Source organism: Amblyomma maculatum, unplaced genomic scaffold (assembly GCF_055883805.1).
Source record: "Amblyomma maculatum isolate TAMU_Amacu unplaced genomic scaffold, ASM5588380v1 scaffold_16, whole genome shotgun sequence".
Classification (NCBI taxonomy): Eukaryota; Metazoa; Arthropoda; class Arachnida; order Ixodida; family Ixodidae; genus Amblyomma; species Amblyomma maculatum.
In genome coordinates this window covers 94,298-106,285 of record NW_028146741.1, presented here as the reverse complement: position 1 = coordinate 106,285, position 11,988 = coordinate 94,298, and the positions used below count along the sequence as shown (strand labels likewise).

General features: G+C 45.8%; 1 protein-coding gene across 3 annotated transcripts; it reads left to right on the top strand.

Moving 5' to 3' along the window:
* Nucleotides 1–394: 394 nt before the first annotated feature.
* On the top strand, nt 395–7,610 carry LOC146171882 (uncharacterized). 3 transcript variants are annotated; one of them, XM_084586262.1, is made up of 6 exons: nt 395–619; nt 2,254–2,394; nt 4,000–4,088; nt 6,962–6,985; nt 7,083–7,181; nt 7,428–7,610. In XM_084586262.1, exons 2-6 carry the CDS (start codon nt 2,349–2,351, stop codon nt 7,455–7,457), a joined length of 288 nt encoding a protein of 95 aa, XP_084442388.1. In that variant the 5' UTR covers nt 395–619; nt 2,254–2,348; the 3' UTR covers nt 7,458–7,610. The 3 variants fall into 3 exon arrangements, with proteins under 3 accessions (XP_084442388.1, XP_084442386.1, XP_084442387.1); XM_084586260.1 differs by having other exon boundaries at nt 7,064–7,181; XM_084586261.1 differs by lacking the exon at nt 7,428–7,610 and having other exon boundaries at nt 7,083–7,360.
* The last annotated feature ends 4,378 nt before the right edge of the window (nt 7,611–11,988 follow it).

Below are 11,988 nucleotides of genomic sequence, written 5' to 3'. Positions count from 1 at the left end.
GGTGTGCGAGTCTGAATTTGTACGCCCTCTCCAAGCTGTTTTCTTCGGAGCCCAGCTCCTGTCATGTTGCTTCCGCGAGGTGTTGCCGACGGCCAAAAGGTAAAATAAATTAGGTGATTGCTAACAGTACTGAGCCCCATTAACCGGCATACTTATAAAATCTTGTCGCGAACAGCTCGAGACGACGCACAAGCAAACAAGAACGTACAGTGCGCGCGGTATCCACCCTGCTGCACAGCGCGCATACGCGGGCGCCCGGACGGTTGACACACCAGTTGCTGGTGGCGCCCTCTGCGCTGCGGCGCCTCCGTCATCGCAAAAGCGGCCCCCCGCTCCCATGCATTTCGCGGCGCGGTCGACACACTGCCCAATCTTCTAGAGCACTATATCGTCGTGTTTTCTTAGCGTGAGTAGTGCAAATGGCCGATCATGTCTTGGTTAAATGGGCGACCGCTCAGAAGTGGGACGTATACCCTGTAAGAAACCTACAATCAAAAGAACTGCAGGCGAAACTGATGGATAATCCAAAATACTGGAAGATTATTCCAAACCAAGGAGTACTACATGCCCAGTGGAAGGAGGGGTCGTACTCTCCTACGTACGTTCATTCTCGGAGTGGGTAAGTAGTCAAACGTCTCTTGTCTCTTTTCGTATTCGTGTCTTAATAATGTTTACCTGTGAAACACCTTCCTTTGCTACTCGCGGTGAGTCGTGTCGCGAAGTCGTTTACATGCCCGCATCACGACCGCATTGTGTTAACCGGCAGGTGACAGTAGTGCACATGTGAAAGAGGTAGACAGTTGATTCCGGGAATTGCGTGAAATTAAAACAAAAATGCATAATGAACTGAATTTGCGGAAATAAGTAGTAGAATAAACGCGGCTGCTGTCGTTACGTGGACCTGATTCTCCCTGTTTACACAGCAAATGGCAATTCTCGGTGTTTCGTGATAACAGGAGTAGGCTTCCCAATTTGGGCTCTTAAAAAAAAAAAAAAAAAAAAAAACAACCTTGCCCGCATCGTCGTCTCGGAACGGTGCGGCATGGAGAATGGCAGCTCCTTGATTATTGAAGCTGATTTAGAACAAGTTTTAAAGATGCCCAGGGTGCTCGTTCCGAGACAATTGGTAGTGTAGCAGCGAAACCGACGCTTTCACAGCTGCGGGCGACTGAAGTTTAAGCAGATAAAAGCGCCTAACGTGTTGTCGCATTCATTTACTTTCATATTCATTTGTTTGTTTCTTTTTATTGAAGCGTCAAACATGCTTCCTTTCTTCGCTACCAGCCATTCCTCAGATTTCGCGCAGAGAGAGAAAACTTTATTAAAAAAAGGGGAAAAAAAAAGTGTGTGTGGTGGGGAGGCAGTGTGTGGAGTCTCCATTCTAAGACTCCAGTGGCCTGGGCTGCCGCTTTTGCCTGAGTTACCAGCCTACGCTGGGTTGCTAGGTCAGAGCATAGCAAAGCAAGCAGTGATATCAGTTACCAACAGCATAATGCTGCAATGATTTTTAGCTGCCGATGTAAAATTTGCTCCCAGTGCATGGGGTACGGCCAACAGGTGGAAGGGCACCGCTCTCTCCACTTCATTTTCAATGCTGCCGTTGCACTTTGCCACTACTTCTGGATGAGGCTATCTGCCACGGGATCGCATGCTCCCTTTCATAAAGCTCACGACTGTACATGGGTACAATCCCAGTATTCATGGCCGCATTTCAGTGGAGGTGAAATGCAAGTTGACTGTGTAGTGTATGATGTCATTTGACATTAAAAAACCCCAGGTGAGCCCACCACTACGGTATCCCTCATCGCTATAGCTTAAGTCGCTTTGGGACATAAAACACCATGAACCTACCATAAAGCAGAGTGGCTATGTTTTACGGTATGCGTGGGAGCTCAAACTGTTTTTCTGGAAATGCATCCTTTGTTTTGTCCACTACTGCTCAAGTGGGCAGAATGCCCACTTGAGCAGTAGTGATGCTGGATGGTGTCAGCTCGCAGTTAAACATTACCATGTCCTTTTATGTGCCAAGGTTTGCTCAAGGGCTAATGTTCCTCCTTAAGAAGTGTTGCTTTGAACCCTAAACAGTGTCCATGCTACGTTTCTCGTCAGTGGTCTTCATTTGGTCACTATTTTGCTAATCTCATGTGTGGAACCAGATATCTGCACAATGCGTTATACTGAATAATTTTTGTATGATGCATTTGAGTGCAAATACAATTTAATGAATTGACCTTGCCACATGTCGTTTTGCAGGAAAGCTGCAGCTGTGACAAAATGTCTAAGCCAACAGATGCAAAAAAGAGAGTCCTGGAGCTTGAGGATGAAGTGGGGTCTGCAAAAAAAAAAGAATGAAGAAATATAAGGCCGCAAGAGATGAAGCACGTCAGATGCTTGGTATGTGATCGCTTTTTTCTGAAGCGATTGGAATGCTGATCTCCATTGCCATGAGACTGAAATTATTTGCTGTGTCACCAGATGCTACGTAAAGCATAACAAATTCAAGTGCTAACTCTTAAATGAATAAGACCTCTTGGTCTGTAGCACGTCCTAGTAAAAGCACCATTAAGATTATGTTGCTGCAATAAGGTTCCCCCTACACTGAGGATTAGGATTGGTGTTCCTCCTGTAGTTAACTTTGCGACACATTATAGGTGGTGTACAGTAGTTCTCAGCTACACCGTGGCGCTGCTGCATGACGCCACCAACCACCATGCTTGCAGTGCACGTAGCAGATGAACTGCTGCCACCCCTGCCCTGCAAGCATGCTTTGTTTGTGTTACAGTGACTTGCGTGTCACATGTCATTGCTTGGGATCGGCATGCATCTGAGATTGAGCCTGTTGTCGTATGTGATAGCTGCATGAAAATGCATGGTAAACAAATGCCACTCAAGGTGAGCACCTGTGCTGATTTGTGCTGCTCAAGCCGAGGCCGAAAAACGGGCGCGGGATTGGGTTCCTTTCTGTTCTGGAGTGGTCGGTGACAACAACGCTCCAGTGAACCCGGAGAGCTGCATTAGGTTCAAACACATTCACGGGGTATAAGTTGTAGCCAGATGGCTGCGGCAGGTCTGTGGTGCTCTTGCATTACTGTGGACGGCGTATCTGAATGGAACCCTTGATTCCCTCAGATTTTAACCTCAGAGTCTCCTACAAATGATGAGGTGCATCTAGAATGAGCGCAGGAGGGACAGCAAAAAATCTAAATTTGTATGAAATTATCATATGTGGCCTCGTCCTGTCTTGGACCTTGGAATCCTTATGGCATGCGCTTCATTTTCCTGTGCCATTTTGGTCACTTAGGTGGTGTTTTTTTTTTCACAACAGGAAATTTATGCTTGTCCAAGCTCGGCACCTGGCTCAGCAATCTGCCTAACTTAACTCGGTCACTACACCATGTTAGCAAATGTCGACACGAAACACAGACACGAGATAGGTGAAGCATGGGCTATCGAGTATCAGCTACACACTCGAGTGTCAGCCTTTGTCCAAATGTATGGCGTATTGCTGCCGCCATACATGTATATTGCATGCTGACCTCTTCAGGGCCCTTGCTACCGACAAACTGTTTCAGGGATGTGATCTGACTAACTTCTGTTAAAGCGCTCACAGCTATCTCGGCATCATCATTCGCACCCATGAATTCATTCTAAGCAATAGCAGCACCCGTCAGTTGTACTGTAGTTACAACGTCCTCCGCAGTTAATTCAATCCAGGCATTTCCACAGCGAACAAAGAGATCAGAAGTGGGATGTCAGCATTGGCTTCATCAATTGCTATCAGCATCCCCTAGATTATGTACCGCTGATAGGGCGCCGAGTGCGTGAGTGATGTCAGTGTCTAGCAACTAAATTTTGAATGGCGCATTTGGTGACAGAAAAGGGTTGGTCATGCAGTCAAGGGCAAAGAAAAGGCTTTTCTCCTGTGGTGAATGTTACATGGGCTGCTGCTGCTAGTGATGAAATAGTATGTTTTGTTCCAGCTTTCCTTTTTTTTTTCAGATGTTGCTGAGCTGGTCAATCAGCTGACGGAATCCGTTAATAATGCTGCGTGTACAACACAAGCAGTTGTGCTGCCAACCGAGGCTCAGGTTAGTTGCTTTAGTCTAGTGTCTGCATGGTTGTGCTCATTACTGCCTTTCTCGATGAAACTTTTAAGGGTCACACAAGAACTTGATTCTAGCTTTATGATAGCACTGCCACAAGTCATGCACTTCCATTGAGAAGTGTGCAGGGATAGGGAAACGAGGAGCTCATTATCCATGTGAATGAAGTCAGCAGTCACTGAATTCAGAGATAGGCAAGAAGCAATGCTCTTTATGATTGGTTGGCTCTTAGGGTTTAATGTCCAAAGCGACTCAGGCTATGAGAGATACTGTAGTGCAAAGCTCTGGAAATTTCGACCACCTGGGATGCTTTAACGTGCACCGACAACACAGAGCACACGGGCACCTTGCGTTTCGGCTCCACTGAAAAGCGGCTGCCCTGGCTGGGATGCTGTTTATGAGGCTGGGCTCACAGACTGCATAATTAGTAGCATAATGATATTTTTAAATGAATGTCAATTTGATAGAAACGACAAAAGACGGACAGTGCTATTTTCTTAAATTCGTCAAAACAACCATGAAAAAAAATCCCAACTGCTTCCTTTCATTTTAGTGACTGTTACTTCATTCGTGTGTATATTGATTTGGAAGAGTTTTTGTGAAAGCTGTAGTGATCGAAAGTGCAAGGTTACTTTTGTTTACGCTTCCTGTTGAGCATACTTCGCTTGGGCTATAGCAAAGCCCTTTTCATCAGAAAAGAGATTTCCATTAGCTTGTTTAATATTCAGCAATTTCTTAGGTTATCGATCTCGGAAGGCCATCTTTTTGCACTACAACTCGAATGACGCAGCTGCTACTCCTCTAATCAGTCATTTTGGCGACTTGAGCCAGTCATCATGGTATTCAAGCTAATGTGCATATAATCCACTTGCACCTGACAGCCACCTGCAATGTCACTCTGGCAAGTCAGAGGCAATTAACCACCATGGTATTGCCAGGAGGGTCTCCTTTGAGAAGGAGTGGTGGCTTCTTAAGCTGATCCAACAGTAGTTCAATTTCACTTTAACCCCTTGAGCACTATTATTTCGAGATTTCTAGCTAAAATTGCTTAAAATTACGATATCGTTAAAGGCCCCATTACATGAAAATTTGTTGTCTGTGTTGTGAGTGAAACATCAAGAGCATGGCGCTGGCAAGTGGCATGGCCGAACACACATTCTTCGATGATTTGTGTGGCTTAACGAGACCACATGATATCCAAAAGTTAGGAGGAGCTGCTAACTCCGGTCGTTCATTTGAGGTGGGAAGGTGAAATACGAATCAACATGCCAGTGCTCTTCAGTTCTGAGTCAGGCTTGCTACACCTAGGCTACGCAGACATGTTGATACAGCTTGGTTAAAGCAGGGCTTTATATGTTGGGTGGTAGCCTACACTGGTCGCATCATACCCTTAGAGGCGGAGCTTAAGTGTCCCTTTAGTTTTTATTTTTACTGCTGGTTTCTATTGGTAGTGTAATAAAAAAGGAGGTATCCGAGACAAAAATATTTGAACCAGAAACTAAGTCAAATGAGCGCAGTGAAGTTTATTGCTCATTACGTGAAAAATCAACTGCCCGCCAATAAGCAGCAATCTAGTCGAGTAACATATAGCGAGGTAACTGGAAATGTTTTACAAGGGACGACCAAGAATGAAGCCCAGGGGGTTTCATCGGAATGTTGTCAATTTTCATCCACTGACACAGAACTCGCAATAGTATCGTCTGAGCTGTCATCATCTTCGTCGGAAGAACTATTCATGTCATCACTGTCGTCTTCACTTCCCATAACAATGCAAAAATTGGTGTCTGAGCCATCTTCGGATGGCGAGGATGGCAACGAAGAAAAGCTTCTTTCCTGCGATGACGGGCCAACAGTGCATGCGTTGCCTCTACCAAGCACCATTTTTCCAATTAAGGCTGCTTAAAAGGCTTTCAAGCGGTAGAACAAAAAGCAGTTAATGGGTCAGTGGTGCCATCTGTCAAATGGCGCATGACCTAAGCCACAGAGGAGCGCTGTACTCACCTAAAACTCTCAGGGTGAGGATCTATCCTGCAAGGACAAGCACTCGTCCAAAATGGCTTGAGGGCATCTTTGCAAGGACGAGCTGCTTGTCTAAAGCGCTTGAGGGGTTAAATTATGAAAGCTACCTGTGCAAGCTGGAGACTAAATGTTGCCTCAAAGTAGCACATACAGAGCAGGGAGTGCATGCTTTTGCTAAACCTTCATTGGCAGTTTTTTTAATTGGTTGAGCTTCTGATGTACGAAAAGGATGTTAGTATTTTTAAACAGGAGGTGACAATGTGGGCACTGTGCTCTGTCTAAACTGGCTTTTAATGGCCTTTGCAATGTTAATGATGAGTAAATCACTTTATTTTCTGACTTAAAATCTGTTTTTTTTTATTGTTGAAATGCAAGCATAAATTAGGTCGTTAAAAAATCTCTTATTTCTTTTTTCTTCTGCTATAGCAATGCACTATTAGCGCTCAATCCTTTGCGGGGCATTATGTGCCCTCTTTTTGGCTAGTTACTTTAAATACATATTACACAATTGTCAGGTTACACTAATAAAAATGGTAAAAGATGTTCGGCCTGATTCAAAATTAGATCAAAACACCGCTCGGGAAGGTGTCAAAAACATCCAATAGTTTTCGTATGCCTTCATTGTTGTACATGTTAAAGTACGGCTTCATGAATGTGTATTTTTACTTGCAAACAAATGACCTTAATTATGCATTTTGGGGTTTCTTTGAATGTTCTTAAGCTGGTCTAAGTTTTTTGTTGTTTGTAAAGCACCTTCATTTTCTTATTGCATATCAAGGAATATTGTTGTATGTTACAATACTGGTCATAGTACTAATATTTGCTTTTTGTTCTTGCAGGTGCACATTGGCAGCAATATTATGGTAAATCAGCAGTTGATTGACCGCATGAAACTCAGTGCGGGCAATCAAACAACAAAGTTTGCGTGTAACTTGGTGCAGGTTGTGTTCTCAACCGAAGAACTGGAAGAAAGCTCACTCTATGGCCGTGTCTGCAATGCCCGCAAGGAACAAGCTCCAAAAAAGGCACTGGGCTGCCCAAAATTGGATGCTGTTATCTGTAAGTCCTCGAGCTCATAGCCTGTGCATGTGATGCAAGAGCATTCTGAAATATTGTCCAAACAGCTGACTTTTCAGTGATGGTCAGGGCCATAATGCTTGCCTTAATGCATAATGCTGTGGTGCCTGCATGGCGCTCACACTGTCCGTGCTCTGTATATTTAATTTACAAAAGCTAAGGAAGGCTGGATGGACTCTAGCTTGTTCATTGCAGTCATGCTTCTAATGTTTTTTTTTCTTTTTGCAGCCTACACCTGCTTGCTCAATGGAGTACTAGCCAAGGTGGTCTCCGGCAGTTGCGCAAGTTTGCACTGGGATTGTGGACAGTGATCCAATTTTTTGTCGCAGGGTCTTCGAAAGCAGGCCTAATTGCAAGGCCTAAACAGAGGAAGTACATCTATTCAAATAAATATAAGCTCATACAAACAAATGTTTCAGTCTGGACCTACTTCCTTCGAACATCCACCAAATATTCCATAGTCATCATTCCTTCGAACTTCCTTTGAACCAATAATTGGCCACTGCCTGTGAACTCAACTCAAACTGACAACGGTCTGTTCCCTGGGAACTCAAAGGAAATTCACAGGAAATTCACAGGATGGTCAGAGAAAGTTAATTCACTGTGAATTCAAAATCAGTAGCCAATTCTCAGTTCAGAGGAAGTTGCTTCCTTCTGACTTTTTTGAGTTCACATTGAACTCAAAGGATGTTCCCATTTTTATAAGGGGAAGCTTTGTGGTGCGGTGTTCGAGGCAGCGCTGTAATAAAGGCGCCGTCAATTTTGTAGATGCCTGAATTGTCTGGTGGCGTCATGACCAGTTATGACGTCACAAATGAATGTGGTTATGGTTTGTGGGGTTTAACGTCCCAAAGCGACTTAGGCTATGAGAGACGCCGTAGTGGAGGACTCCGGAAGTTTCGACCACCTGGGGTTCTTTAACGTGAACTGACATCGCACAGCACACCCGCGCCTTGCTTTTTGCCTCCACCAAAAAGCGTCCGCCGAAGCCGGGATTCGATCCCGCGTCCTTGGGCGCAGTAGTCGAGCGCCGTAACCACTGCGCCACCCCGGCGGGAATGTGACATCATTATGACTTCAGTTCTGGTTATTAGACATGGCCGGATGTAACGTGACATGCAGCTACGGCGTACCGAGCGATGACGTCATAGTCACAGTCAACTGTGTGATTACCCATAATAACTTATTAGTACAAGTTAGTGACTCGTTCATCATTTTAAGTACCGGTTAGTGACTACCCTATTGCAAAAACCAGTGCCACTGGGTGCCAGCGCCCCAGCGCCATACATGATTATGGTCCCAGTATGACGCTGGAAACTGGGCGCACTGGGACGCGGCATACTGGGACGCTCCGCACTGGCGGCACTGTTCGCCCGGAGAGAAAACGGCGTGGGATAAAAATTAAAAAGTAAAAAGTAACGAAACATGTTAGGTACATAAAAAAACCTAAAAATAAAAATAATAAAAAAAAAACTACTGCAACAAGTGCGCCTTGAACTAAGTCCCTAGGCACATATCAATCACTAGCTCAGCACGCTAACCACTCGGCCACGCCGAGACCTGCATTTTCTTTAAACATTTCTGCATTTTATGTCATAAGCCGCATTTATAAGGTTGGGACTTCATGTTTCGCAGCCTACAGGCCATTGCTACCGCTCTAACAATGGCAACTTCTTGATCATTTTAGCTTGCTGTCTGCTCTCACGACTTGCAACTAATGTTCTGGGTGCCTATGCGCGCTATTTTGTGCACTAGAATCATTTTAACATGTGGAGTTTGACATTGCTGGCAAATTTACCAACGCCGGACCTTGGGTGGTGCTCTGCTACAGTGGGCGTAATTTTCGCTGAACACGGAGCTTTAGTAGAAGCGTTCAAGGAAAAAAGTGCGGCCAAGCTTCAATACCGGCAAGCGCCGCAGCGATGACCCTAATTGCGTGTAACTGAACCTTATTTGTACGTAAACATTGCGGGAAGCGTTGCGATGACCGAGGGCTCGGCTGCTTGATACGCAGAGTAAGAAGGAGCACAAAAGCTTGAGGAACACGTCAAATATTATGTATTACAAGCGCTGTATGTTGTTGCTTTTTCTCTCATGGGCCCATCGCTCGGAAAACTACTCTCTTCCTGGTTTTAGTTTTTCTTCTTTCTGCTGTTTATACTGGACCGTGGTGCAGGCTACGCTCGCCTGCGATTGAGCCCGCATTGAACATTTTGACAGTAATCATTGTGTTAAAGTGCCCTTAAGATCAGCTGTGAAGTTGGTTATGCATGGTAGCCCACATTATTCAATTCCAGCTTTAGTTGTGCGTTAATCGTCAGTGTGTCATGAGATCGAGGCGCGGCGGTCGTTGCCTCTCTCGAAACGCTCGAAACGACCTGTCGAAACATGGAAACTCTAGAAAAAAAGATACTGCCTTTGTTTTGTTACAAATGCGCAACGACTTCGCAGCAAAAAGCGCTTGCTTGAACCATATTTTTCATATGCCCCCCGATGGTCGATTGAAAGCACGCTGTTGCCCTGTTGGCCCCTGAGGGATGCTACTCCAGCTGATGCCGCAGGCCGCACCGGCTATACTGGGGCACTGGAACCAGTGCGGCCCCAGCGCACATACAGCGCTTCTCCCAGTGCATCGCGGTTGCCAGCGATACACCCAACGTCAAAAGTCTAATCCCAGCGTTTTTCTCCCATCGCACCATTGCAGCCAGTGTCTTCCCGTTACTGTCCAGTGAATATCGCAGACCTCCAGCGTGCCCAGCAGATCCAGTGCAAAACCAGCGCGAAAATCTTACTGGTTTCGCACTGGAGACGCTAGTTTTTGCAATAGGGTAGGTCTTCATAAGCCATAAATACTGTTAGTACTAGTTAACGTGTGACATGGTCGTTGCCGGACGGACAAGGCCATGACCACCAGTATCAGCCATTCTTTGGCGCGGTAAGTGGTTCGTCTCGGCGAGATCGAAACGAAATATTTTGCGACAGATAACAGGTTATAAATTAAGGCGGAGCCTTTAACGGCTCATAATGTCAGCGATTATTTTGTAGCACTTCCGTCACACTATAGCTGTGAATAATCCCGACAGCAACGCCAGACGCGTGAGAAGCGTACTAAGGCGAAAGCCTTTTTAGGGCCTAGTGTGTCCGTCCGCAAGAAGTGTCACACTTTTTCGCGAGATTCCGCGTGATACTGTGAGAGTGTGAAGTCATCATCGACCATCCCTTGGTGCGATGTAATCATGACGTCACATGCGATCATGACGTGACGTCTGGTCATGACCGATTACATCACCTGGTGGTTTACATATAGACCAACACCGTGTTTACAAACGAATGGGGCGCTCGCGGCGCCACAGCCGACTGGGGGTGAAAAATAGGGTTAGCGTCTATAGGAATACATGGAACCGAAATATTCCAAAGCAGTTTTCTCAATTCACGGGGCACCTGTGATGTCGTTATTCGATACAAAGCAACTACGAGCATCCTAGAACAGATCATCAAAATATGAAATCTCATTAGTGAGGCAAAGTATTTTTAAAACGCCGCGAAACATGTTGGGGTGCGAGTTGGGAGGGCGACCCGTAGAAATACATGTAAACACAACTTACCGGAGCAATTCTCTCATTTCGCAGAGCATCAGAAGTGGTGGCCGGTCGTTAAACGTTGACCAGCGCTTTGAAGAGGTGTGTGATAAAGTATGGTGCGTCATTACGGAGGCAGTCTACTTTTAAAACTCCCCGAATAACCCGTGTTATGAATCCAGACACCACCAAAAGGCAAGCTGGGTGTAGCCAATAGCGCCGTTTTGCTTACAGTCTGATATGCTGCCACTATAGGGTAAATAAGCTTGACAATGCTGTCGCTCCAGTGATACGTCCTAGACAGAATTACATTTAAAAAGCATGTTGTTAAACGCCATACGACAATATGAACCGAACGAGATTCGCGCATTGCAGCAGACGACAGCGTAGCTGGCGATACCCACCGCGGCCGCCGCCTCCAGCGCCTCCAGCTCCGGAGCGTCTGCTAGCGGCAGCGGGTGGTGCATGGTCGTCTGCAACTGTGCGCGGTCAGTTTATCGTGCTGTGAGCGGTCCCACAAGTCGTCAGACTTACATTACTTGCAAGAGAATGTAGTGTGTCATGCAACATGACGTCGGGGCGTCGTACAAGACGCTCACCAAAAAATGAGCAGGGTTCAACGCTGCTGAACCGAGCAAAATGTTGCGGTAAGTTGTGTTTACATGTATTTGCATGGGAGCCCTCTCAACTCGCACCCCAATACGTTTCGCGTTGTTTTAAAAATCGTTCGCCTCGGTAATGAGATTGCACACTTCCACGATCTATTCCAGGGCGTTCATGGTTGCTCTGTACCGAATAACGACATCACATATGACCCGTAAAATTAGAAAACGGCTTTGGAATATTTCGCTTCCACGTATTCCTATGGGCGCTAAGCCTATTTTTCACCGCCAGTCGGAGCGCTGGCGTTATAAGCGCCACCGCTTCGTGCTTACGTCACAGATCGGTGTTGGTCTATCAACACCGTGTTTACAAAGGGGGCGCTCGCGGCGCCGCAGGCGATTAGGGGTGAAAAATAGGGTTAGCGTCCATATATGAATACATGGAATCTAAATATTCCAAAGCAGTTTTCTCATTTGACGGGGCACCTCTGATGTCGTTATTCGGTACAAAAACACCGCGAAACATGTTGGGGTGCGATTTGGGAGGGCGACCTGTAGAAATACATGTAAACACGACTTACCGGAACATTTTTCTCATTTCGCAGAGCA

Bases quoted from the DNA above. Each gene is read 5' to 3' on its own strand.
- LOC146171882 (XM_084586260.1), top strand. From the start codon at position 2,349: ATGAAGAAATATAAGGCCGCAAGAGATGAAGCACGTCAGATGCTTG. The intron at 2,395-3,999 runs GTATGTGATCGC...TTTTTTTTTCAG, and splicing joins TGAAGCACGTCAGATGCTTG to ATGTTGCTGAGCTGGTCAAT. The intron at 7,182-7,427 runs GTAAGTCCTCGA...TTCTTTTTGCAG, and splicing joins AAAATTGGATGCTGTTATCT to CCTACACCTGCTTGCTCAAT.